General features: G+C 45.5%; 1 protein-coding gene and 1 pseudogene across 2 annotated transcripts; one reads left to right on the forward strand and one right to left on the reverse strand.

The window, feature by feature from the left end:
• Positions 1–58: 58 nt before the first annotated feature.
• On the reverse strand, positions 59–3,858 carry LOC148777343 (uncharacterized; annotated as a pseudogene).
• PHF24 (PHD finger protein 24) lies at positions 3,376–27,813 on the forward strand. 2 transcript variants are annotated; one of them, XM_055426948.2, is made up of 8 exons: positions 3,376–3,578; positions 16,715–17,096; positions 17,743–17,928; positions 21,389–21,467; positions 21,762–21,967; positions 22,315–22,475; positions 22,793–22,888; positions 23,191–27,813. In XM_055426948.2, exons 2-8 carry the CDS (start codon positions 16,719–16,721, stop codon positions 23,285–23,287), a joined length of 1,203 nt encoding a protein of 400 aa, XP_055282923.1. In that variant the 5' UTR covers positions 3,376–3,578; positions 16,715–16,718; the 3' UTR covers positions 23,288–27,813. The 2 variants fall into 2 exon arrangements, with proteins under 2 accessions (XP_055282923.1, XP_088694075.1); XM_088837949.1 differs by lacking the exon at positions 3,376–3,578 and having other exon boundaries at positions 16,842–17,096; positions 17,808–17,928.
• The last annotated feature ends 187 nt before the right edge of the window (positions 27,814–28,000 follow it).

Below are 28,000 nucleotides of genomic sequence, written 5' to 3' on the forward strand. Positions count from 1 at the left end.
CGACAGAGGATGAGATGGTTGGATGGCATCACCAAGTCGATAACATGAGCTTGAGCAAGCTCCAAGAGATGGTGAAGGACTACGAAACCTGGCATGCTGCAGTCTGTGGGTTGCAAAGAGTCAGATACTACTGAGCAACTGAACAACAACCCTCTTCCACTGGAAGTCACCAACAGGATATAGAAAAGACAAAAATTGTTCAGTGGCATTCTCATCACTTCTTCCTCCCCCACCAGTCTCTTTAATATTCCAACAGGCGTGCTATGATTCATGGGGTCACAAAGAGTCGGACACGACTGAGCAACTGAACTGAAGGAGAAATTACCCTTATTCTCATGTTGATATTTCAAAATTTCATTTAAACTAGTGACAAAGGTCATATGCACTCTCACCCAGTCCTTTATCTAAAAGACAATACCTCTAAATGAATGGGGTGGTCTCTAACATGCTACTTCCTGCTCAAAAACTTGTAGGTGTTTCCTATTACCTAACACATTAAAGCATCTGAGTATTTTGAGTTCCTTCCTTATCAAATAGCTCCTTTCTGACTCTTGCAACTCCTTATTTATTAAACATTTGCTGAACATACAATGATCTCTACTTTCTAGATAATAACATGAATATGATGACCATATTTGTCAATCTCATAATGGAATCAAATATTTGAACTCATACCATCCCAGAATACTTGCGGCATAAGTTTGCCATAATTAAAGGATATCTCAAATACACACACACAAAGTTAAAACACCATCTCTATATTGCAAGAGTAGGTCTGTGTGGTACAGGCTACTCCACAGCAACCTCTGACCCTACTCAGACTCCTGGCTGCCTCTAGACCTACCTTGTTCAATCTCACCTTGCTTTCCTTTTGCTATTCCTTTGACCTTGAAAATCTTACCTTGTGTATTATCATTCTGTTCTGTGTCCCCCACTTCAGAGATAAGGTAAATATCTTCAAAATGTTTGTGCTCACCAACGTGCTCTCCTTTCTCCAAATAACTCTTGCAACATAACAAAAAGTTGTCTCTTCTGAGTATGAGAACTTTGAATGTAATTGTTCTTTTTCTTTCTACATGTAATTTTCTTTTAAAAATAAAGGAATTCTATATACTTTTATACTGTCTGTAATACTTTAACATCAACAGTAAGTTAAATGAAAATTATGAGTTTTCCAGGGGGCACTAGTGGTAAAGAACCCACCTGCCAACGCAGGAGACATAAGAAATGAGGGCTCCATCCCAGGGTTGGGAAGATCCCCTGGAGAAGGAAATGGCAACCCACTTCAGAATTCTTGCCTAAAGAATCCCATGGACAGAGGAGCCTGGCAGGCTACAGTCCGAAAGATCACAAAGAGTCGGACAGGACTGAACCGACTGAAGGAAATACACACGTATTTTCCTTAACTCAAGCACCTCCATTCACAAGGTAATCTGTCCCTCTAATCCTTGGAACTTTCACTGCATTTCATTCCTCTACGGACCACATCTCATTTTTCGTTTTGCATTATGGTTCTCTATCAATTGTTTCCTCTGTGGGATCACATCTCCTTGAAAGAAAGAACTGTGTCTTACTCTAATTTGCACCCCTTCTACTTCTCAGCAAGAGACACTTTTTTCCTTAAATGAAGGAAGGAATTAACCAACAAAGATTTATATAGTGATACTATTACAACCTCATCTTCTATTTAAGCCTGTCGAACTGCCTAGAAATGAAACACTGAAAACTGTTCATCAGAGAACCCTGTCTGTGAAATCACTATTACAATGTAATTCTAAAGGTTTGGGACCCCCAGATTATATGTAAAGCTCTCTTCTCTTTCATGCTACCAAGCAAAAAAAAAGAACAGTGGCTCTTGAGAAACAAGTACTAATTTTAGAATTCTGTATATTAATGACTGGCAGCCAGTTCTTTCTTAGTGGCAGTACAGTTAAATGGTTAGGAATTTGGGGTCTGATGTCAGAATACCTGGATTTCAATCTCACCTCTACCACATATTAGCTATGGGACCTTAAGAAAGTTGTTTAACATCTTTGTGCCTCATTTTCATCACCAGCAAAAGGCAGAAACAAATAATACAGAATCTCAAAGGGATGGTGTGAAAATTAATAATTTAATATATTTAAAGAGTTTAGAATAGTATCTGGCACTTTGCTGAAAAGTCATAGCAATATGTAGTACTTTTTTCTTTTTTTAACTTTTTATTCTATCCTGGAGTATGGTTGATTAACAATGATGTGTTACTTTCAGGTATACTGCGAAATGATCCATTTATATACATATACATGTATCCTTTTTCAAATTCTTTTCCCATTTAGGTTGTTACATAATATTGAGCAGAGTTGCCTGTGCTCTACAGTAGGTCCTTGCTGGTTACCCACTTTAAAGATTTATCTTATATTCCCTATTGGTAAGTTTCATGACATTAAGAACAAACTGAATTCTTTTTTGGAGGGTCTCCTACAGTACATAACAAAACGAAACAGTTCAAAAAATATGAATTGCAATTAGATGTAGGGAGTGAATGCACAAGAAAATTGAACGTAGGTAAAAATGTAAACACAATTTAAATAAAAAGTTTCGGCGTTTCATTTGCATATTTTCAGTTATTTCTTTACAATTAGTTGCTAGGGGTTTTATGACTCGGTCTTTTCCTTGCCTTCTTCAGAGCGCGGTGTTTGGTGAAGTACATGTCAGAACTGCTGGCCTCCTGACAAGCTGGCTATTCAAACAGTCTGAGGTATGAGGTTGCTGCAGCAAAAAGTGGGTTACATTAAGGTACATTACTTTGCTGCTGGAGATGAAAGGCCAATAATCTCAGGAAACAGCTCACAGAGTTGGGCCAGTCGAGCACTTTGTGAAGGCTCATTTGGACTCCTCGCCGTAGGGTACTTCGAAGGTGAGAGCCCTGATGCCAGGGGTCGAGGGCTTGGAGACCTGAATGGGCAGTTGGCCTCGGCAGGAAAGACAGAGCCCGGCGAGGCCGCTGGTTGAGTCATTCTCACCTCCCCAGGCAGGTGCGGGCGGCAGGACGCTTCCGCTTGGCCACTGCGCGGGCGGGACCGGGAGCGGCCGCATTCCCCGCGGAGCCCCCTCCCGGGCCGCCTTCTCCGACGGGCACTGACCTTGCCGCGGGCGTCCGGGCGCCACAGAGTCTGGCGCTGGTGGAGGGCGACCACTGGCACCCGGACCCGCGGCTCGTCGGGTCGGGCCGCGGAGCCCCGGCGAACCCGCCGCCCTCCCGCCGTCCCTCGGCGCCTCACTCCCGCGCGCCGTCGCCGGCTGAGGCGCGGGGGCCGCGCGTCTCAGCGCCGGAGGGCGGGGCGGGGCGCGCGCCCCGCAGCCCGCGGAGGTCGTCTCGCGCGGGCGCACGCGCCGCAGCCGCGCGAGGAGGGGACGGTGGGTGTGCTCGGGGCGCGCGCGCCGCCGCCGCCGCCTCAGCCTGCTGCTCCGCCCGCGCCGCCTGCTCCGGGCGCTCGGTCCCAGCACGCCGGCTTCCGAGCGGCCATGGGCGACGCGGGGCCCGCGGTGTAGAGTCCGCCAGCCCCGGACCCGTGTCCCGCACCCAGAAGGTCTCGGTAAGCGGGGGCGGGGGCGGCGGGGACCTTGCAGGCACCGTGAGGGGCGGGTCTGCGGGCAGCGAACAACCCTCCGCCGATTCAGGGGTGTTGTATGGGAGCCGTGTCCGAGGGGTCCCTGTGTAAGTGGCTGAACCCCGAGTGTTCCTGCCTCTACCTTTGGGCGAGCCCCGGAGGCGGTGTGAGGAACCGCCCCCACGGAAGACCCCTGCGCTAGTGGAGGCTCCCAGGGCTCTCTCTGCGTTTGCTGCACAGGGAGGCCCAATGTGGAGGACACCATCCCCAGAGAGACCGTGCTCTGAGTCCCTACGGGAGGGCAAAGGTGGTCTCTAGTATTGTCTCGGCGGAAGACCATTTGGGACCGTAGGGGAGCCTTAGGAGCCTGCACCTGGTACGGACCCCGCACCTGGTACGGACCCCACAGAGGAGCCAAGTATACAAGAGGACCCGAGACAGTACCCTAGAACTGCCTGGAAGGAGCCTCTGACTGGGAGGAGAGGATCCTGCCGTGGAATCCAGGCCAGGACTAACTTCCCATATGTTCAGAGGCCTTTGGCCTTGACCTCCGTCAGCGCTCAACGTGCCCTAACTTGTGTCCCTCCTTCACGGTCGAGAGTCAGGGGTCCTGTGGGGCTGCATCTTTGCCCATTCATCCCCCACCCCATTAGAATTCGTGTTCTCAGTGGGAGTCCAATTGGCTCCAAGTTGGAGGCAAGAACTTCTATAAGAGCACAGGGTGACAGAGAGGGGAGAGGACCAATGATGCCTCTGAAGCAGAGAAAGGAGATTTGAGGCCCTGGGCTTGACCCTCAAAATTAAAAAGCAGTAAAATCAGGTAGAACAACTGACTCAGCCAGGTCCTGTAAAGAAGATCCTTTGACAGAAGAAAAAAGGATATGTAAGGTTATTAAGCACCCATGTGCCAAGTACTATACCAGGGAAGTTTAACGTCTCATGTAATTCTTCCAACATTATGAAATTATCCCGTTTTAAACATTTGGCACTTTCGACTCAAGAGAGCTTTAGCAATTTGCCCAAGGTCACAAAGCATGGGATCTTGAAATCTGTTTTTCTTATTTGGGAAAAAGTATCAAGGAGAGGCAGAAGCAAGAATATTTTTATTTGTTAATAAGTTGCATTAAGATACCAAGCATAGGGCTTTGCAGTGGTATACACACTCAGTAAATGTGATGATTAATTAAGTGGATGAAGACTATTTAATTGGGGATGAGACTACTGCAGAAATTGATTTCCATTGAATCCCCAGATTTCAGGGTGTGGCTCCTTCACTGGCAGCCCCACTGTAATGATGCCTCTGGGTGGCTCTGTATTTAATTGGGTCTGGAAGAGGCCTCTGGGTGTGGTCTTTGATGGGATTTGCTCAGGGGGACTAATGGAACCTTTCAGAGGATGGAGTATTCTGAGACTACCCTCACAGCTTACTAAATCCTTGAGGGGTGATCACTGTTAGGAAGCATGACCCACAGTGTCTGTTGCCATCTGACTACATGCACTAGCAGACATTGGTCCACAGATACCACTCAGGACACCTGACCAATAGTGCCTCTGTGTGATGAGGAGGAGGCAGGAAAGGCTCAGAGCCAAGGAAAGCATACTGGGAGTCCATAGTCTGAGGAATGCAAAGGGTCTGTGCGGGACATAGTGATGAACCCTCATCTCACCGCCTGGGCTGTGGTAGTTTTCATCCCACCTGAATCCCAAGGGTGTGAATTTGAGACCAAGGATAGACTCTGGTTTCTTGTCCAAAAATGGAGTGGTGAGGGCGCTAAGCAATATAATCCACCACAGAACCATTCTGGAAGAGTTTTCCTATCCCCCTTCCTTTCTACTTCCACATAGCCAAACCTAGTGACATTCTCCTTTAATAGAAGAGAGTTCCCTGGGCTCCTGGGGTTACATAGTGAGAAGAGAAAACAGGCTTGTGAGAAAACAGAACAACCTGGGTGTGGCATCTCATGCACTGCTCAGTGAAGTAAACTGACAAAGGCTGATATTGATTAAGCACCTCCCCATTAGAGAGTTGTTTATAATCCCCTTTCAGTTTAAACCCCTCTCATCAGTTAAACACACCAAAATAAACAGTGATATATTTTTTTAAAAAAATCAGAGCAAGCCTGCAAATATGATCTTTGCTCTGATTCAGAGATTTGTCACTGGAGTTTTATTCCTAAACTGGTATCACACCCACTCATGACCCTGGAAAAATTGTTAGATGGCTCCAGGTGCTAATTAGCACTTCTTTTAATGTCCAGCAATGGGTAAACGTTAAGATTATAAAATTCTAAGAATACTCTAGTCACAATATGAGTCTGAAAATCAGATCATTCCACAGTTATGAAGGATGTCACCAGGTAACCTTAATCTTCTTTTCTTTTTTTTTTTAAAAAAAAAGCTCTCTAAAGAGAAATAAAAGAGGAGAACATGGCTCACACAATTTCACTTAAGTGCACACAAATGAGTCTGGATTTTTCAGTCTTTAATCTTCCTCATCTTCTCTGACCACATTCCTATGGTTTTCTCCCTCTACATTTGCCATCTCTAGACAGTGCTTCCTTTTTCTCAAACATATGAATAATAGGACCTTCCCTAACCCATTTCTCATACTCCTTGTATTTTTCCCAGTACACCTGTTCTAGAGTGGATCATATTTATGCAAATATTTCTTTTTAGCTACAGAATCTATTATCTTCTAGTCCTACATGCTTTTTTCCAGCAGTGCTCTTGGTTTCTGCTGTCTTCATTTCCCGAATTGCTTTATTCATTTCTAATGGGAATATCATTATCCACTCCAGCCCCTCAATCTTAATGACCACATTTTGACAGAAATGCTTACCAGCTTTGGACCAAGAAACCAAGACCATCATTGTCCAGCTGGAGACATGATTATTTTTTCCATTATAACATCTCCTTTCATTCTTCCTCCCCTTCCAGCAATCCACTCAGAGACCCATATACATTTACTAAGTGCTACCAACTGCCAGGCACTATGCTAGGTAAATATGAGAGTTTCTAGCCCTTGAGGAGTTCAAATAGGATCAGTCTGCATTTCTCTAATCATTTAATATAACGAAAAAAGAGAAGTAAAGCTTTACAGAGTATCTATAGGAATCATCATACAGTATGTCTTTTCCCAGGCATCACTGAAACACAACTGCTGTTATGTGCCTCCTCTGGCAACCACATTCTCAGTCCTTGTGCCATTGCCCTGCCAGAATTTTTTTGCCCATATGCTTTGAGTGAACTGGCCACACTCTCGGCTCTCTCTGTGATAATGATGACAGTACCTTAGAGTTGGATAATTTATAAAGCCCTGTTATATACATGATCTCTGTTTGGTTTTGAGAAATATTTCGTCTTACTGGGGTCTTCTTACTAAAACAACAGTGTGGTGGCTGGCTGGCTGGCTTTCTCTCCATTTTTTTTGTTTTGTTTTGTTTCATTTCATTTTATTTTTTGAGCCACTAATCAGACTTACAGGTCTCCCAGAGGGAAAGCCCCAAAGATTCACTCTAGTCACTACGTATCAGCTCTTAGGCCATGAAGAGAAGTTTCCTGTTGGGCCAAAGGCCAAGCAGTGTACTTTCTGGTCAACCCTGGGTCTTAAAAGGGCTATCCTACTACCTGGCCTCAGAAAACCCAGTTCTCTGGTTTGGGTTTCCCTGAAATCCAAATACATATTCCCTTCAAACAGTTTCAGCATACTACCTCAAACCAGTTCTTTGGGCTAATTCTTATGTGAAGGCAGGTTTCTTTGCCTATTTCCCCCCAGCACCTGGCTGGCTTCATACCATCTAATCCATGATGGAGTCCCCATGTAGCTCCATGCCTTGGCGTGTGCCTTTTTTTGTTTTGTTTTGTTTTTTAATTTGTCTTTTTGGCATGTGCTTTTATCTCTTCCTGGAATGCCGTTGTTGTTTTGTTTTTTTTTTTCTTTTCCACTGGGGTAACTCCCACTCGTATTTCAAAATTTAGCTCAAGCAACACTTTTTTTTTTTAATCCTAAACTTATGCCCCCTACACACACACATACTCACACTGCTTTCTCACAGGCTGAGTAAGGTTCCATTTATTCATTTTAGCAACAGCTACTAAGTGCCTAATTTGTTCCTGACACATAGTAGGCTGCACTCAGCAAATATATGTAGAATGAACAAATAAGTAAGTCGTGATAATTAAGGTGTATTGAGTGCATTAAATGGGGCTGAATCTGTGCTTCAGGGCCCTAGAGCAGAGAACAGGGAGTGTCGCCATCTTGCTGAAAAGCTGTGCTTGCTAAGTGCAATCACACCAGCTAATCACTGATGGTGTGCTATTCCTTAACTGTAGCTCTGCTTCTGTGGGAACCCAGCACTGTAGTTTTTCATGAAGACTCATCCCAGGCTCCCAGAGGCTAAAGAGCCTGCCATAATTTTGTCCTCATGTGTATTAAAGCTTTTGGACTTTTCAGAAAATATTAAACAACAGCACCTCCCTCATGTCTCATTCTCTTGAGCTGAGGCCTAGAAGACATTTTTACTCAGTCTTCAGCCCTTCTGCTCCTTGGAAACCCCAGAAGAGCCCTGTGCAGTTGAGGGTGACGGTATCTTCTTGGGCTAACAGAAGCCAATGCTGCTGCACTGGATAAATATTCAGAAGAAGAGAATGGAAAAAGACAGGGAGATAACAGTTAGACCCCTTCAGGATCTGTCAACATGAAAACTAAAAGTAGTCCGTAGACTGCTGCTGCCCCGCAACAGAATGGCCGACTAGAAATGGACCGCATGCGCACTGTGGTGAGGTGCTGGATTCCTAAAGCAGCACCCAGCCACTGAGTCAGCAGGCAGGGTCCCCTCTGGGAGAGCAGAGTAGATGTGATGAGATGAGCAGGTGACCATATAGCTTCTAGAACTGAACTTTGAAGATTTGGCCTGATCAGTCTCTGTGGCCAACATTGAGGATGTGAAAGGGTAGTGACACCATGATCTCAAATAAACTTTTTCTGTTGCCTAGTTAACATGCTCTGTGGAAGGCAGTGAGAACCACTTAGATTTTTCTCCCTCTCAATCTCAGTGAAAAACTGGGATTCCTTTTAATATCTGGTTGGTGATGGACAGGGAGGCCTGGCGTGCTGTGGTTCATGGGGTCGCGGAGAGTCGGACACGACTGAGCGACTGAACTGAACTGAACACCACTCTGCTGCTGCTAAGTCACTTCAGTCGTGTCCGACTCTGTGCGACCCCATAGACGGCAGCCCACCAGGCTCCCCTGTCCGTGGGATTCTCCAGGCATGAACACTGGAGTGGGTTGCCATTTCCTTCTCCAATGCATGAAAGTAAAAAGTGAAAGTGAAGTCGCTCTAGATAGCCTATTAAAAAGCAGAGACATTACTTTGCCAACCAAGGTCCGTCTAGTCAAGGCTATGGTTTTTTCAGTGGTCATGTATGGATGTGAGAGTTGGACTGTGAAGAAAGCTGATCACTGAAGAATTGATGCTTTTGAACTGTGGTGCTGGAGAAGACTCTTGAGAGTCCCTTGGACTGCAAGGAGATCCAACCAGTCCATTCTAAAGGAGATCAGTCCTGGATGTTCATTGGAAGGACTGATGCTAAAGCTGAAACGCCAATACTTTGGCCACCTCATGTGAAGAGTTGACTCAGTGGAAAAGACTCTGATGCTGGGAGGGATTGGGGGCGGGAGGAGAAGGGGACGACAGAGAATGAGATGGCTGGATGGCATCACCGACTCGATGGAGGTGGGTTTGAGTGAACTCTGGGAGTTAGTGATGGACAGGGAGGCCTGACGTGCTGTGATTCATGCAGTTGCAAAGAGTCGGACACGGCTGAGCGACTGAACTGAACAACCACTCTGGTTGTTTTCCCTTGTCCCCCAACTTAGAGGGGAGTTTACCTTGTTCCTGCTAGGGAAGTCCTCATAACCTCCAAACAATCACTTTTAATTACTTTTGAGCCTTTTTCAAATAGCTGCCATTCCCATACAAGAACCATATGAAGACAAGTAAATGTACTTGACATTTAGCATGCCTAGTAAAGAGACTCCTGCCTATGGAGAGAGCTGCTTCCCAGGCTCCTCAGAGCTACAAATCTTTATAGAGAACTTTGGAAGAGGTTCCCTCACCATCTTCCCTTTTTTTATTTCTCCACCAGCTCCTGCTATGGAGCAACCCCTCCTCCTCTTACTCCCACCACTTTGCCCTTATAAATAATCCCACTGTGTTGTAAGCATGTGCTCTGCAGAGAATGGGTGTGCCTTGCACGCACACATTTAAGGCTGCCCACGTATGTATTACTGCCTGACAAATGCATCTAAAGACTTTTCTTCCCTGAAGAAAGGTTTTGGTTGTCATCTGTTTTAGTCTTCTCCAGATCATAGACTCAGACAGCCCTGTTCTACCTTCTTGTACCTCTTACTCCCACCACCTGCTCCCATGAGGTTTTTTCCCAAGCCTTCTCTCAGTACACATCCTCTAACAGTCACATCATTCTTGGGACAATGTCTTTTTATCCCTCCTTCATCTTTGTTAGGAGGCAGAAAACCCCAGTTCCACCCATCAGCAAAAGGAATAATCATTAGATATAATTTATGGCATTTGTGCAACTTGATTTCCTTTTAACTTTTCTTCCTAGGACTCCTTCCAGCACAGGAGAGGCCAGGTTTTTCTCACCAGGCATTTGTTTTTACCCATCACTAATCACTGCCACTTGTTTCTCTAGAAATTAGGACTGATTTTGTTAATTTCTCAAACACCCCAGGTGCACATCATGGATATTTCAGAATACTTGCTTTTAATCAAGGTGTCTTTTATTTATAGTTTCAGTCCTTCTCTATTAAGCATTAAGGGTTTCAGCCTCACTCTTAAAGTGTAATTCTCTTGCATCCTCACAATTGACTCTCAAAATTAAAGCCATGTCAAGGCAAAATGACTTGGGCTCTTGTTTGGATTTTTGATGCTTTTTTTTAATGCCTCTGCTGTACATTTTCTGCCCCTGTGGGTATAAGGTGGCCTAGAAAACTGAAAGGAATAGCAGTCCTTGAAGATCCTGTGGTCAAGACTAGAAAGTGTTTTTTTTTTATTTTTATGTCTGTCTGTTTTGATGGTGGATGTCATCTTCAGTCTCCATTGAAATTCCTTTGAGGACAGACTTAAAAATCCACTGCAGCGACATCATTAACAGTTGAGTAGCTTAATAGTGATTCTTAGCATCCTTCCAGAGAATAAGGGTTGTGCAGGACTGCAATGTGTTGGGACATGCTTACGATTAGTTTGCCAATACACTATTAATGAGTTGGGTCACTTACAGACTATAACCCTCCTAATTGGCTGGACTTTGTTCAGAGTTCTTATTATCTAAAAAAGCCACTAAGAATCAAATGCACACCATTGATTTTTCCTCCAGTGAATCATTCTTGAAAAAATGAATTTGGTATGGCTATTCCAGGTCTCCAAATAAGTTTTTATCAACCTTTTTTTTAATTTGTGCCTTCTTGCTGATAAACACTAATGTCTTATGACTGCTTTCTGAATCTTCTACTACAACTTCTGGGAGGGCTTTACCCCCAGCTGTTTAGAGAGAGAGTACCTTCTTATATCTTCCCAGGAACCAGGGGAATACTGTCAAGCTCTGCTGTTTTGTGGTCTGTGTTCCGTTCCATTCAGTCGCTCAGTCGTGTCCGACTCTTTGCGACCCTGTGGACTGTAGCCTACCAGGCTTCTCCGTCCAGGCAAGAATACTGGAGTGGGTTACCATTTCCTTCTCCATAGTCTGTGTTACATACCCCCAAAAAAAGGTGATGGCTTTTAATATTTGTTTTCCAAATATAAATGTATTACAATTGATATGCTTTTTCAATCCACTATTTCTTCCCTTTTCCTAGAGTTCTGATATATATTCCTCTATATGCCCAGCCAGTGAAAGTCATTGCTCTGAAACTAGTGTTTGTATTGGATTAAACCAGTTTTTTTCCTCTTTATTTTTATAGCAGGAATATATCACAGGTTCTCTAATAATTCTCCCACTAAGGTAATTTTCACCTTTTTATGGCTGTTAAAATAAATCCTGTGATAAATATTCTTTGACGTATGCCCACAGGTCAGAGGATCAAACTCTTGTTATACAGTATGGTTTTCTTCAGTCAAAAGTATATTAGTATCTGGAGAAGGAAATAGCAACCCACTCCAGTATTCTTGCCTGAAAAATCCCATGAACAGAGGAGCCTGGCAGGCTACAGTCCATGAGATGGCAAAGAGACACAATTGAGCATGCATGCATGCATGAATCTAGAATTATTTAAAATTAAAGGTTTTTTTAAAAAAAAAAACTGTGTTAGTACTGTCCAGATTTTCTAGACCTTCCAACCACACAGACTCTTAAGACAGGCTTGAGAATTCAGTTCTTACATCATTCCAGTCAAGGGAAAAGCATACCTTATACCCCACAATGTTGTCCTTGTCTTTCAGAGGTGAAAAGTGAAAGTCACTCAGTCATGTCAGACTCTTTGCAACTCCATAGACTGTACAGTCCATGGAATTCTCCAGGCCAGAATACTGGAGTGGATAGCCTTTCCTTTCTCCAGGGGATCTTCCCAACCCAGGTAACCATCTTTAAATCAAAAAACAAAAGCATAGTTCTCTAATTAAAAATGTATAGTTATTCTACAGCTGTTTTTCAAATTGCAGGTCCAGACCTGTTATGAAATTATCAAATCATTTTAAAGAGTCACTATCAAGATTTCCCTTTGAACTAGAATAGAGAGGACAGAAAATACCTGGGAGCATGACATGTAGTAAAATTAGGATTCTTTCACAAAATTTTGGGTTCAGTTATAGGTCTATGAGCATGACTTTGTATGTACAGGGTTACATCGTAAACTATATTTCTTGCTGTGGGCCACAGTCAAAAAATGTGAAAAACATACCATGGAATGTTTCTGAGGAAAACACTGTGGGCTTGGAAATAGTAATTGATCATGAGGAAGGTTCTCAGTGAAGGGCTCAGTGTTAGTTTTGCATTCTCCTTGCCTGTTCCTCTCATTCTAAGTTGGAGACCTGCTTTTCCACCTAACTGTAGAGCACAGTAGTGTGCATAAGGCATGTGAGCAGTGTCTTCGGACTACAGACCGAGCCACTCAGGAAGCCCCTGGGGGCTTCCCTGGTGGTCCAGTGGTTCAGTTCAGTCGCTCAGTCATGTCCAACTCTGCAACCCCATGAATCACAGCACGCCAGGCCTCCCTGTCCATCACTAACTCCCAGAGTTCACTCAAACCCACCTCCATCGAGTTGGTGATGCCATCCAGCCATCTCATTCTCTGTCGTCCCCTTCTCCTCCTGTCCCCAATCCCTCCCAACATCAGAGTCTTTTCCAATGAGTCAACTCTTTGCATGAAGCGGCCAAAGTATTGGCGTTTCAGCTTTAGCATCAGTCCTTCCAATGAACATCCAGGACTGATCTTCTTTAGAATGTACTAGTTGGATCTTCTTGCAGGTCCAGTGGTTAAGACTCCTCAATTCCAATGCAGGGGGCATGGGTTTGATCCCTCGTTGGGGAACTAAGATCCCATGTGCCATGCTACACAGCCAAAAAAAAAGACAGATTCCCAGGGCCCACAAACTCAGCAAAGCTCTAACATACACACTTTCTCCTTCACCCATAGCCCCACCCAAGCTGTGTACCCTCATACGCTTAAGAGCTCACATGGACTTTTAAAAGAATGTAGAAAAGAACATGAGCATTCTAAGTGCTTAAGACTGCATATTCCGAACATATGCATTAACAGATAAAGAGGTGAAGCCCATAACGGTAGAATAACATGTCCTAGGTCACAGCAGGTTCAGAGCTAAAACAAGGCACCAAGTTGCCTCTGTGACTTTTTAAATTATATAATTAATGTACAAGATAGGAAAATTAGAAAAAACAGATTAACAAAAATGTGAAAAACATGCATCCTTTCTTAAGAAAGATTAGATAACGAGCATTTTTGTAACTTGCCTTTTTCATTAATGTTCATATATTTTTAACGTCTTTCCACATTAATAAATTTACTTTTGCCTCAATGGTTTTCATATTGTTCAGTCTTCCATTGTACCATAATTTAACCATTCTTCTGTGGTCTAATATTTGTTTGCAACTGAGGGAAAAAATGAGTTTTTAATCACCTTAAACAGTTTCCTGAATTTGATCAATAAATCTTGCCTCAATGAATCTCTGTTGCTATTATCCTGTAAATGACACTTATTCACAGCAAATATTCTTTAATCATATTTTAGTTTTAAAAACAAATTTTACAAAGGGGGAAATGGAATCTTTCCTTTCTTATCAGTAAATTTATAAATTTTTAAAAATGAGCTGGCTTCCTTTAATAACAAGTGATCGGGCAAGCAGCTAGGCAGAGTAGGAATTTGCACCATTGTGGCACATAAAATAGTTGTTTCTAGAAAGAAGACGTTGCTGTCATCAGATTTTATGTGTATTAAAACATCTCTGAAAATTTTTAAAAAAAAAGACTTCTCCACAATTAATTAACTGGGAAATGTTATTAAATGCCTTTTCTCTTTCAGGCACTTTGCTAGTCAGTAGAGGTAGATACTTCACAGGGTAAAAACAATCTAACAGAGGAAACTGACATTGATTAAATAATCATCCTATTGACTATGTAATGACAAAGCTAAGTGTTCTCAAGCAGAAGAGCGCAGTGCTGTCAGCACTCCTGCATGGTTGGGGAGCTGACAGTGACTTCCATGAGGAAACAGTAGTTGAACTGAGCTCTGACAGATGAAGAAGCACTAGCCAGAAGGAGGGAATCTTCAAAGGTCCACAACGGAGAGAGCATGGCAAAAAAAGACTAAGAGAAGACCAGTGTGGTTAGAACAGAGTAAAGAAGGAAGACCAGACTGAGGAGGGCCTTACAGACCATGGTCAAGAAACTGATTTGGGGGTCTTTCGTGATGGTCCAGTGGCTAAGACTCCAGCTCAGTCCCCGGTCAAGGAACTAGATCTCACATCCCACACCGAAGAGTTCACATGCCTCAACTAAAGATCCCATGTGCTGCAACTAAAGAATGAAGGTCCTGAGGGCTACAACTTGGACCTGGTGCCACCAAATAAGTATTTTGGAAAAGAAAGAACTGATTTGGGGCACTTTATCCTGAAAGCTTTGGAAGGCCATTGAAAAGTTTTAAGCTGTGGATAGCATAACACCTGAATGTCCCAGAGATATCTTTAATTCCACATGTTTAAAATCCAACTTCATCATCCCTCTTTCTTATTTCCCAATTTCCATAAATGACACTACCCTTCTTGTTAGTTTTAAATTTAAAACTGCCATCTCAATAAGTCAGGTGGGAAAATCCTGAATAAAATACTGTATGACTTCACATGTGTGTGGAATTTAAAAACACTGAACTCATAGAAACAGAAGAATGATGGTTTCCAGAGGCTGAGGGGTGAGGGAAATGGGGGGATATTGGTCAAAGGGTACAACATTCACTTATAAGATGAAAAGATTCTGGGAATCTAAGGTACAGTGTGTGACCATAGTTAACAATTCTATATTGTGTACTTGAAAGATGCTGAGTGTAGACTTTAACATTGTCATCATAAGCACAACAAAATGGTAATTATGTGAGATAAAGAATGTACCAACCTCTTCACAATATGATTATAAAGCCATCACATTGTACAGTTTAAACTTAAGCAGCGTTATATGTCAGTAGCATCTCAATAAAGCTGGGAAATAAATATAACTAGCCCTCTTGCCCTTTCCGTTGATCCAGTCAAGTTATCAATTATTCCTAAATTTCTCTGTCTCCACAGTATCAAATCAACTCAGTATCGTTCCTGCTGCTACCATTTTAGTTTAAACCCTCTGCCTCTGGCCTAGACTATTATAGTAGCCTTCTAATCAGCCTGAATCTCTCCTCCTTCCCTCTGTCACCTTTTTCCCCAAACTGAAGATAACTTCCTACCCGTCTTTCAAGGTCCACTCTGACTCCCAGTTGTATGGTCTCACCTTCCTTTAGGCATTTCCAGCACTCTGTCTTATTTTTCTTTGAGTTCTGGTATTAAGTATCTTGAGGGGTGAGACTGTTCCCCCGCCTTCTATTTCCAATGATAAGCTGTCAGTGTCTTGCACACATTACTGTTCAATAGGCCTTGATTATGATGGATTGAGAGCAAGTGGACTCTCTGTTCCACTTGGAACAGACGTTTCCCAACTGAATTTCACTAAGACCCTTCAGACTATGAAATAGCAGACCAGCTCTGCAGTGTGCCATGTTGTGCCCTCACTTTCCAATGCCCTGGTACTACAGAGGAAGAGCAAGAATAATGTACCTTTTTAACCTGTAAAGAATAAAGACCTTTGTTCAACAGTTCAGAGAATCAAAGCAGCAAAGGTAGGCATGACATTAGTGAAGGCTTACAAGTGTGAGAAGCACTGTAAAGTTTGTAATGGGCTGGTTGTGATCAACAAACAGACTCATAAACAGGCATAGCTACTAATTATAGAGGGCAAAGGAAGTGTTTGAGACCTTGACCACATGTATGAGGTGGCAGAGTTTCCTGAATGAGGCATTCAGTCCTCCAAAAATAGGCATTTGATATGGACTCTTGTGTATAGCACTTGTCAGAGGAGCATTCCTTCAGTCCCAAGTCTGAAAGGTGTAGCTGCAGTCTTGCTTTATGCCTTAGATCATCTTTGGCAGACTTGGGTTCTTTGGTCTCCAACTATCTCAAAGTAGCAGAGGCCTGGGGCCCCTAGACCTAATTGGCTTCGGGACAGGAAGGGAGACAGAGATGCCATCTCACATTTGTAGAGTGCTTTCTAGTCTACATAAGCCCCTTTTCTAGTGTTAATATCATAATATCTCTGTGAAGTGTGCTGAGTAGGCCACCCTCGTTTTACCAACAGGAAAACCAAAGTCATAGGGCCAGTCAGAAATAGAATCAAGGTCTTCTGACTCCTTAACAAGTGCTCTGTCCACCCCCGCCCCATGCTGCTGAGTTCCAGAAAAGGGAGAAGCTGTTTAATAGCATTTGCCACTTAGATGAATGGTTGAAACGCATTGGCCTAACATGACAAGCCATCGGCTGAGCCTGGGCCCCTCTGCTTTCTGTCCACAGAGCCATGGGGGTGTTGATGTCCAAGCGGCAGACAGTGGAACAGGTGCAGAAGGTGAGCCTGGCTGTGTCTGCCTTCAAGGATGGGCTGCGGGACAGGCCTTCCATCCGACGCACAGGTGAGCTTCCAGGGTCTCGCCGTGGCACAGTAGAGGGCTCTGTCCAAGAGGTGCAGGAAGAGAAAGAAGCAGAGGCAAGTGCCCCAGCACTCCAAGAAGAGAGCAGTGTCAACCGTGCCTCCTGGGAGAGGCTCCGGGATGGGCGTGGAGTGGAGCCTGAGGAGTTTGACAGGACCAGTCGTTTTACACCCCCTGCCTTCATCCGCCCCACCCGGAAGCTGGATGATGACAAGCCTCCAGATATCCGCTTGGAGCCCAGAGAGCCTGTGAGTGTCCAAAAAGGGCAGAATCCTCCAGTTTTAGACCTTCTGAGGATCAGGGAGCAGGACAGGGAGGCCTGGGTATGGTTAAAGTCAGACTCAAAACCAGAAAGATGGAGCCGAGTCAGAGTAATCTTTGAATTTTTTCCCCAAGAATAAAAATGTTATATCCTGGATAGACTTAGTGATAAAACTTGAGGAAATAGGTGATAAGGAATGATACCATGGGGGAAGGTGGTCTTTTGCCAGCCCTCGCACCTAAGAGATAATATTGCTCTCTATAATAGGAGGCATTTGGAAATTTGGGTGGGATAGGGAGAGGGTCACAAAACTAGAAGTTGCTCTTGTATTTGGTGCCGAGAAACACAGGGATGCTGAGGGTCCTGCAATGCCTGGGACAGTCTTTCACAAGAGATTATTCTTTCCAAAAATGCTAATAGCATCCCTGCTCAGAAACATGGTCACAGAGGCCTGAGCAGCTGGAAAAACCTGCTGGTTCTTATCTTCCAGGAGAAAGCTCTATTGCCTTAACAGTGGCTTCAGTTGGAGTTGCTCCTCTAGGCTACTCCAGGGACAGTCAGCCCCATTCGGGTAGCTCTGTGCTTGGTGGCCTAGGATCTTGCTGCTGTTCACTGCTGCCATCTTTCCCCAGGTTGTTAATGATGAGATGTGTGATGTCTGTGAAGTCTGGACGGCCGAGAGTCTCTTCCCGTGCAGGGTCTGCACCAGGGTTTTCCATGATGGCTGCCTACGCCGCATGGGCTACATCCAGGGAGACAGTGCCGCAGAGGTGACCGAAACGGCCCACACGGAAACAGGCTGGAGCTGCCACTACTGTGTGAGCCTTGGCTGCAGGGACAGTGGGCTTCTGCACTGCTAAGGACTGGGCACTTTCCCTGGAGGCCCAGTCTTACAGCAGTGTTCCAGTAGTACATACAAGGGCTAGAACAGGCTTTCCCTAGCTCAGTACTGTTGACACTTGGGGCACAATAATTCTTTGTTGTGGGGGCTGTGTGCATTGTAGGATATTTAGCAGCATCCCTAGCCTCTACCCACTAGATACCAGTAACACCCACCCGCAGTGGCAACAACCAAAAACGTGTCCTGGGGGAACAGGACATTCCAGTTGAGAACCACTGAGCTGGAGAACAGAATGGATAGGATGAGACCTAGTTATTCAAAACTGAGTCTGCTTGGAGCAGTGGTGGCTTAGTTGCTAAGGCATGTCCAACTTTTCCAGACACAGGGACTATAGCCTGCTAGGCTCCTTTGTCCATGGGATTCTCCAGGCAAGCATTCTGGAGTGGATTGCCATTTCCTTCTCCAGGAGATCTTCCCAACCCAGGAATCAAACCCAGGTCTCCTGCATTGCAGGCAGATTCTTTACTGACAGAGCTATGAGGGAAGTCTTGCTTGGAACAGTACTTGGAATTAGTACAACTATCTAATAGTTGATGGAATTAGTACAACTATCTAATAGTTGATAGTTGTCATTCATTGTATTCATCTAGAAAACCAACCTGAAATCCTAACTGGCTTACCTCCAGTAAGGATAGATTCTATCTCAGGAAAAGTTCTTAGTCCTGAGATCCTCATTTGGCCTTCTACATAACTCTTTGGAGCCTTTTTCTTCATCTCTGAAGTAATCATTTTGTAAATTAAGTAACAAAGACATGTTGATTCAGAACTTTGCAAATTATACATAAATGCCCTCTAACTTTTGAGAAGATAAAAAGACACATTCATGTCTGTTTCTCAGTAAACCTGAGTAGAGTTCAAGTCTTGCTTTATTGATCTGTTGCCCTGCAGATCTTCATTATTCACTGATTTCAGAGTAAAGATTATAAGCTGATCCCCTCTTCTTCCTACCACAGAGGAGAAAGTAAAGATGTTCTGCTTCCTAACAAATAACACATTCTGCATGGCTTGTCCATAAAGTGAAGTATAGAACAGTTACTTCTAGTCACATAAATACCTTCTCCCCAGCTGGAATATGACACAGCAGAGCCTCCTCTACGGGCAGTCTCTTCTAGTCACCACTCCTCCAAATGCTAACTTTTTCACTCACAGCAACTCTGTTTGGCAGTGTATCTCCTGTGATTCCCCAGCCACCTGTAATTTGGCTGGTGTATCCATCATTGTGCTGAACTGGCTCTTCTGAGGTCACCAGTGACCTAACTGTCAAGTTCAGTGACCTTTCCTCAAAAATCTTTTACTTGACCTCTCTGATGTATTTAGCACTTCTTATCGCTCCATCTTTTTTTAGGGTATGAATATTTTTGTGAGAATCTTTACACAAAATATGGAAATCAGAAAAAATAGAAAATCAGTAAAATGCCATCTGACTAGTATAACCACTGTTAACATTACATTGTACAACTCTCTTTTCTTGGCTTCCAGTACCCTCTACTGATTCTCTTCCCAACTTCCTCCTCTGACCATTCTTCCTAAGTGCCCTTAGTTTCTTATCCCAGACCTAAATGCTGTTGTCTCTCAGGGTTCTTATCCCACTATATTCTCTGTCTCTGGATCTTCATCTACTTCGGTGGCTAGTCCACCACCTGCTGCTGCTAAGTCACTTCAGTCATGTCCGACTCTGTGCGACCCCATAGACAGAAGCCCACCAGGCTCCCCCGTCCCTGGGATTCTCCCTGCAAGAACACTGGAGTGGGTTGCCATTTCCTTCTCCAATGTGTGAAAGTGAAAAGTGGAAGTGAACTCGCTCAGTCGTGTCCGACCCTTCGCGACCCCACGGACTGCAGCCTACCAGGCTCCTCCATCCATGGGATTTTCTAGGCAAGAGTACTGGAGTGGCTTGCCAGTGCCTTCTCCGACTCCACCACCTAAATACTAATAATTCCCAAATCTGTGGGTCCAGACCTAAATTTCCTGTCTCTTAGACTTATATCCATCTTAATGTCTCACAAGTACATCACACTCAACATGCCCCAAAATGAATTCATCCTTTTCCCCACACCCATTATTCCCTCCATTCCTTGCCTCTGTAAATAGTAACATCACCCCGCCCCCGCTAGTTACCAACCCCTACTCATTTCTCTCCCTCACCCCTCACATCCAGCAGGTCAGCAAGTCCTATGAACTCTACCTCCCAGTCTCTCTCAAAGCTTTCCCCTTTTCTTCATTCTCATGTCTTAGTTTAGCCACTCATCTTTTCTTTATTGAATCAACCACCTAACTGCCGTCCATGCCACCAGGCTTTGCCCATGGAACCCATTCTCTACACAGCAGACAAAGAGCTGACCATAGCACTCCACACTTAAAAACCTTTCTGTGACTCCCCTTTGCTCTCAGGAAAAAAGGCCCAGTTTGAAGGACTCAATAAAGAGTATCTGAAGCACGTCACAATCAGCCTTCTGCTGACCTCACCTCCCTTATCATTTATCATTCCTCCCTACCTTCTGCCAAGACAGACACACACACACAGTCACACTCTCTACACTCCAGCTGTACTGAATGTCTCACAATGTTATACACCATTATGCCAAGTATATACTAGGTGCTTAAAAAGTATTTATTGAAAGAATGTTTTAGGCTCTTCATGAAATCCACAAATGAGTAGTCATGAAATGTCTGCTCCTATTCTTTGCTGGTATTTTAGAGAGGAAATGATCTACTGTAAAGACCGTAAGACTATAAAGTAATGCTAACAAAATAACATATTAGTGCTCTTTTGGAATTAAAACTTCCACGGCACCACTAAAAAGAAAAATTCATTTGGTTTTAGGAAATTTTTCATGATGGCATCTCTTTCAAAACCATTCTGGAGTGACAGTGATACAACTTTAGGATTAAACAGTTTTACCAAATATGGAAACTGGAGTTAGAATTAAACTTGTTAAACTAAAATACTCTTTGAACACAGTCTAACACAGAGGCCAGATACATAAAATAAAAATGGAGCTACTCTGGTTGATGGAGCTAAGGATTCACAACCCTAGCCACTTTCCCCCTTTTTGCTTGCAGCAGCTTCCTAAGGCACCACCAAGGAGCCCCTAAGCTATCTCAGAGAATAATCCAAAAGCCACTACTTTAGTAAAAGGGACTTGGAGGTGGAGCCAGGATAACTGGGTTCTGGGGATGATCCCGGCCAGAGCTGGACAGCTCTGAGCAAGTCCTTTCCCCTTTCTGGGGCCTCAGTCTCCCTGATTGTGAGTGAGATGCTGGGATTAGATGATCCCATAGTTGCCTTCCATCTGAAATACAGTTTCACCCTTCCTAATCCTTGGCCTTTCTTTCTGGCCTATCTGGCCATTGATTTAGCTCTTCTTCTTTTTCAGGACAATCTCAACTTGCTGCTAACTGAAGAGGAAATGTACAGCCTCACAGAGACCTTTCAGCAGTGTAAAGTTATCCCTGGTAAGGCTGGGTGGTACTGCCAATGGAGAGGGCCAGGCAGGTTTCTCCTTCATACTTTCTAGGATGAACCATGAAAGGAGTAATCTGGAATTTGGAGGGCAAGAGTGTAAATGGAACCCTGTTTGCAAGCTGTTGGCCCACCCCTGGTCACAGCCTGTGTTATCCTGGCTGTGGAGACAGACTGGACAAGAGCTGTGGGTTTAGGGGCTCTAGAGGGTACACTCGAAGTGAGGCGAGGTACTCCGGACCCTGAGAGAAGGGTGGGCATGGCTAGCATGCGGTGCCTCCCCACAGACTGCTCCCTGACGCTGGAGGACTTCCTACGCTACCGCCACCAAACAGCAAAGAGAGGGAACAGTGACAGGGCTCTAAGTGAGGAACAAGAGGAGCAGGCAGCCCGCCAGTTTGCAGCCCTGGACCCTGAACACCGAGGACACGTAGAGTGGCCTGATTTTTTGTCCCACGAGTCCCTCCTGCTTCTACAGCAGTTGCGTCCCCAGGTAAGGGCCAGCTGGGGTGAATGTCTGTGGGATATTGGGTGACAGAGCCCTGGGAAGCATGCAAGGCAGGTTGGGGGAACACCGGGTACTCTCTGAGCAGGAACCAGTACCAGGAAAGGGCTCAGGTTCCAGCCAGTGACAGGTGATCCAGTGCCTGGGCTGGGGAAACTGCCCACGGAAGACTGATTTGCGCTGGACCTCACTGCAAATGTTGGTGCTACCAGAAGGGCTCCAGGCAGCTTCAGAGGGAGGTTGCAGAGATGATAATGGAGGTAGGATTCTCTATGGCTTGACAGTTTACAAAATATTTTCATCTCCAAGGTCTTAATTTGTCTCTTCTTTCACAGAACTCTCTGTTAAGGCTCCTAACAGTCAAGGAGCGGGAGCGAGCCCGAGCCACCTTCCTGGCCCGGGGCAGCGGGAGCACTCTCAGCGAGGCCGAATGCCGCCGTGCCCAGCACTCTTGGTTCTGCAAACGCCCCACCGAGGCTCCTTCCTGCAGTGTCAGGTCCACTCCCTACCAATCCCTGCCCCCACTCACCTACCCTCTTCCTTTGTCCCTTGGTATGAAAGGTACCTGCCTCCCTGTTTCTTCTGCCCTTTCATCCAATAGCCAGGAGAGGATCCTTCTGTGAATTAGATAGTGGCCAGTGACTCCTACTGGCCAAGACATAGATCAGCCTTGACTCCAAATTCTGTCACCCATGTCAGAAAAGCCTGGACGTGCATATCCAGGGGTTCACCAGAGCTTTGGATTCACCAAAATATGGGAGGGGAAGACCTTTCACGTTCCCACTTCTAACTACATGTCTTTGTATCCAACAGTGTCAGCCATGTGGGTCCCATAGCAGACAGCAGCCCAGCCAGCAGCAGCAGCAAGAGTCAGGACAAGGCCCCACTGCCCACAGAGCCTGAGTCCAGGTGAGTGACACCTCCTTACCCTGACCCCCACACACACAAGTAAGATTGGGCATTACCCACCATCACCCCAAAACAACAAATGCCCACCCCAGAAACCAGACTTTAAGAGTGCACATTTGACCTCAGATCCATAGGGCTAGAGGGCTGTCAGCCTGGAAGCACAGTCTGCCAGCACCACGTCAGGCACAAGCCAGGACTTCCCTGAGTTTTGCCCAGCTCAAGCCGTGCTACTGGGATCAGGTCTTCTGAGCCTCCAGACTCAGCAACCAGCCTCACAAATCTGTTCTTTGCTTCCACTCCAGATTTGTGGATTGGCCTACCTTCCTGCAGGAGAGTGTCATCTACATCTTGGCTGCTCGCCCCAACAGTTCGGCCATTCACCTGAAACCCCCAGGATAGCATGAAGCAGAAAAGCTCAGTTTGGGGACAGTGGCATTCTCTCCCTCCTTTCATTTTTCCCTTTCCCCACTAACCTCTGGTACTGAGACTTCTGGGGGTGGAGCACTGTCCACATCTCAGTTTATCACTAAGCTTTACGGCACTGAAGTCACCATTTCCCTCACAACAGAGGTGGTAAATGCATTGCCACATGGAGAAGCCCTGGGAGCTGTGGCAGCATCTGCTCCAGGACCAGCCCCTGCCCTCACACTACAGACTGGACCTGCCACTGCACACGTGTATGTGTGTACACACATGCGCGCACACACACACACACACACACGCCTAGCTGTCCATGCCATCAGAGACCTGAGACTTCTTTTTTTTTTAAGAAAGACCAAAGTTCTTTTTTGAAGCCCCGGTATAGATGCTGGGGGCGTCTCTTTATTGGCCAGTTTTCATTTACAATAGATCAGTCTCTGGCCAAGTGATTCTTAATAAGGGGGAATATCAGACTCACATACTCTGCTAGAGATGCTGACAGACTCCCTCTTCCCACACTGAAAATTCCTTCTGTGATGAACCGCTGTTCTAGTAGATGTGTACTATGTCCCTCAGGTGTGTTGGGGTGGGGAAAATGGTTGAAGACCACCACTGCACTTATTATTTATTTATTTATTATTTATTTAAATTCCAACTCTTGGTGACAGAGAAGGCAGCTAGTCTGTGGAGTGCCAATTAGAAAAGGGGGAGGCAGCCCCTCCCAGGGACCCAGAAATCTAGTAACCTCTCATCCAGGTCATTTAAGTCCGAAAGTCTTCATTTAGCAGACCAGTCCAAACCCAAGGTGAGCCATCCTGACCCCTGTTTTTTAGGTGGGTGCTCATGGCCCAGAGCCCAAGGGCCAAATGGAACAGGTATGATGGCAGTAGTCACAGCCTCCTGGGTTAGGTGCTTCACCCAAGTCAGCTACCACAGAGACCCAAAGCCTGAGCTCCAGTGAGGGCAGGCCTTGATGAAAGAGGAGAGAAGGCTCGTTTTTTTCCATTTTTTAGCTTAACTCAACTGCAGATGTAGAAAAGTATGCCATGGTATGGCGTACAGAGCCCTAAACAGGGACTCCTTTCAAACCACTGACAATGAGAATAAGAGGCTGGAGCTAAGAAGATGATTTGAAGATCTCGGCTCTCTTGAAAAGAGAAAGTTTCAGCAAAGCCTCACAGAATGAGGAGGTGTTCCCTTCTTCCTGTACTAAGATATGGCCTGAGTTGCTGCTTTTCCCCATTGCTCACTATGTTCTTCCCCACAAGCTTAGGGCCTGGACCTGGCAAGGGAGGACTTCAGGGGCAAAAAGATGCTGCCACAAGGCCACCAGCCTGGGCTCTCAGCCCCAGCTGTTCTTCCTAAGTTCTTCTCAGGTTCTCCAGTCAGCATATGCTATGGGTAAGCATAGGCCCTGAAGTTCAAGCTTCTGTTTCCAACCTCATGACTTAGGTTTAGCAAGGTCTGACTTGGTACCAGGAGTTATTCAAGAGGGGCTTAGCCCAGTCACAAAGAAACTGACACATCCCCATTCCTTTAGGCACTTATACAGAAGACAACATACAGCTCAGTGTTGCTTAGAGGATAGGGGGAAGCTGTAACTTGGGGCATGGCAAGAGCACTGTATGGTCTCCTCCTGTAGAGACAGTGTGACCTGAAAGTCAAGTAAGAAGCTTCTGGGGTTGGATTATTTAGGACTTAAAAGAAGCAGACAGAAGATGAACTGGGTTCATGTGTATGGCTCTATTCTTTGTAAATACTCCATAGCCACACTCCCAAGACTAATCAGTAGGAGGGGCCATTATTCAGTCCAGACAAAAAAAGAGAAAGCACATGACTCTTGGGCCCAAGGACTGCATCTGAAGCAGCCCGGCCTGGGGTTCTGCACTGAGAAGATTAAACCACACTAAGCACAAGGGCTCTTGCTTACTCTCCTGGCAAATCACCTTTTATGTCAATGGCCTTGGGCTGCTTGATCTCAGGATAAGGCATTTTGAGTAAAAACAAGCTCTAGGCTTTGAGAGCTGAACAGCTTTTTTCTCCTGCCTCATCATCAGTCACAAGGATTGGAAGTCCATCTTCTTGTTTCCTGATCCTTCACAGACCAAGGTGATGCTTACCTCTCTGGAGCAGCAGCTTCTAGCTTTCTGTGGGTGAGTGGTAAAGACTGGAGGCCACTAGAGCAAACCAACTGTATCTCAGGGCCTGGCAAAACAGGCCCCAGGGTTCTTCCACAGTAGGATCTGACCCATTTGGTACCACCCCTCCCTATTTGGGAACAGCAAGCTTCCTTGATGGGGCATGCTGCAAAGGGCCCAGGGGAGACACTGTCCTCATGAAACGATGGAGTGCCAAGTCACAGGAGTCTTAGGAAAAAGAAGGGATGGAAAAGCAAGCAGTCTCTTCTCCATAGGCATCTAACTTTTTACCAAAGGAGAGAGGAGAGGTTCCATTGCTTCCTCAGTTAAGAATTATAGAAGCTCTGTCCCAACCCACCTTTCTGAGGTTTCCCCTTGCGGTGTCCTAATCCACAGGGCCTGTCTCCAGGATGTATGGAGACATTCAAACTTCTATAAACCTCAGCTGAGGTCAGTTCAGTCGCTCAGTCACGCCTGACTCTTTGCAACCCCATGAACCACAGCACGCCAGGCCTCCCTGTCCATCACCAACTCACGGAGTTCCACCCAAACCCAAACTTATTGAAGCTCATTTCCTTTCCTTTCCAAGCTCTTTCATCATTGTGACTGTCTGAAATTCTGCCAAGTACAGAAATTAGTGTTTGACTGTAATAGGAGTATGAGAAAATGTTTCCATCTTAGCTACCCAAAATTGCAGTGATCAGTTCTTTTCCGAGTCACCTCCAACTGCACCACCACCCCTAGTCAAGGGAGGCTGAGGTTACACAGATGCTCCTCTGAAGACTACTTGCCCTCAGTCTGTTTTTAACCCACAGTCCTCTTCTCCATGCTCAGATGTAAAGGCAGGGACGTCTGGATGATACAGTGGAGCTTTGGGACTGAGAGTGAGCTGAGGCAATAGCTGTGGCCACATAGCCTCCTCAGATTTGCTCCATGGCTTCCTCTCTTGAAATCAGGCTTTCCCAGTAGATGGAGGCTCTACACTTTTGAGCAACAGACCCCTGTGATCCCAGGGATGGAGCAGTTTCCTCGCTAATAGATACTGATCCGTTTCAAGAGCTCTTCCTTAGAGGATAGCCATGGCTGAAGCCATGAGTACATTGCCTCTTTTTGTCCTCAGCCTAAGTAACTGTGACTGCAGGCCAGACACTGGCCTTTCTGGCCCTGGTGCTCCCTATGGGATGTCACCATGGCCTTGTTAGAGTGACCAAATATGGGGGTCTCCCATTCCGATCAACAATATGGGAAGCACAGAATCAAACCACCTGGGAAGAGAGAACCTCCCTAGGTGTTGGGTTCAGGATTGTGCCTAGGCTGCTGAGCCTCAACCTCAGCCATTGCAGGTTTCATGGCTTCAGTAAAAGTGGTGTCAAGAAGCCTAAAGGCAAGAGAGAAGCTCAAAAGAAGCTGGTAGGGCCCCAGGCCAGCCATGAATACCACAAAGCCAAGGGGAACCTCAAGGCAGAACTGGTAGTAGGCTCTGGCGATCCTGCAGTTCCCATGAAACCAACAGAGTAAAGACAGATACATATTTGGCATTTAAAAGGCAAAACACTACTGATGCCAGAATTTCAGGACATCCTGGCAGCACCTGTAACCAACCCCTTTTTACCCCTCTGTTTATAGTGAAATAAAGTAGTTGCTTTCTCCATACCACCAGATTTCAACTTGCCCAGAATCTCCCTTAGCTTACAGCCCAGAAAACAGAGGCCTCCTTGAGTGGGGGGTATTAATGCATCATGCCTATTCTCCATGGTTCACCCTGGAGTGAGGTAGGACTAGGATTTTCCCTGCTGTTGCCTTCTTGCTGCCACTGCTTAGGCAAACTTGAAAGAAGATGAACAGGTTACGGAATATCCAACAGACCACACTAGCACTAAGGAAAAACTTTCTTCCCTCTGGGCCGCATGCCCCAATGCCTCAGATCAGAGAGGATGTCAGGTCTGCTCAGGTCAGTGACTAAGAAGCCCAATAACATTCCAGTTTGTGTAGCATGGGTTGGGATGACCACAGATAAGAACATCAGGGTATAAGTAGCAAGGCCTTTCCATATCCATGGTGAAATAAAGGCCAAAAAGCGTAGCCGCCTGTGAGGGATGGCCTCTGATTTGTCCTCTGGCCAAACACAAACTTGTGAGAATGGCTCTGAGAGCACTCAAGTAATAATGGAGGATCCAATGCTGTTCTTCGGAAGGTAACTTGACAGTAAGCTGAGGGGAACATCCCCAAGCCCTGTCTTCCCATCACTATAGCTGCATGCTCCTCCGCATGGCTCAGCCTTCACTCCAGAAGGAGCTAATGTTCCCAGAGGCTGGGCACAATGGAAATCATAATAAAAAGATTATTGTGATGTTATTTTGGCTTCTGTTTTCTGTTGTTCAGGGTACCTGCTGAGTTTCGGTTTGGTTTCCTATCATATGCCAATTACTGAATCTAAAACAGGAGCAGCTATAGCCTCCAGGAAGCCCACAGCTAGGTTGCCAGGTGGAGGGGCGGGTAGGGAGGAGGCAGGGGCTCCACCATGGACACAGAGGAGATGGGGGCACAGAAGAGA

This window comes from Moschus berezovskii, chromosome 7, assembly GCF_049115385.1.
Source record: "Moschus berezovskii isolate FMDL1 chromosome 7, NW_MosBer_1.0, whole genome shotgun sequence".
In the NCBI taxonomy this organism is placed as follows: domain Eukaryota; kingdom Metazoa; phylum Chordata; class Mammalia; order Artiodactyla; family Moschidae; genus Moschus; species Moschus berezovskii.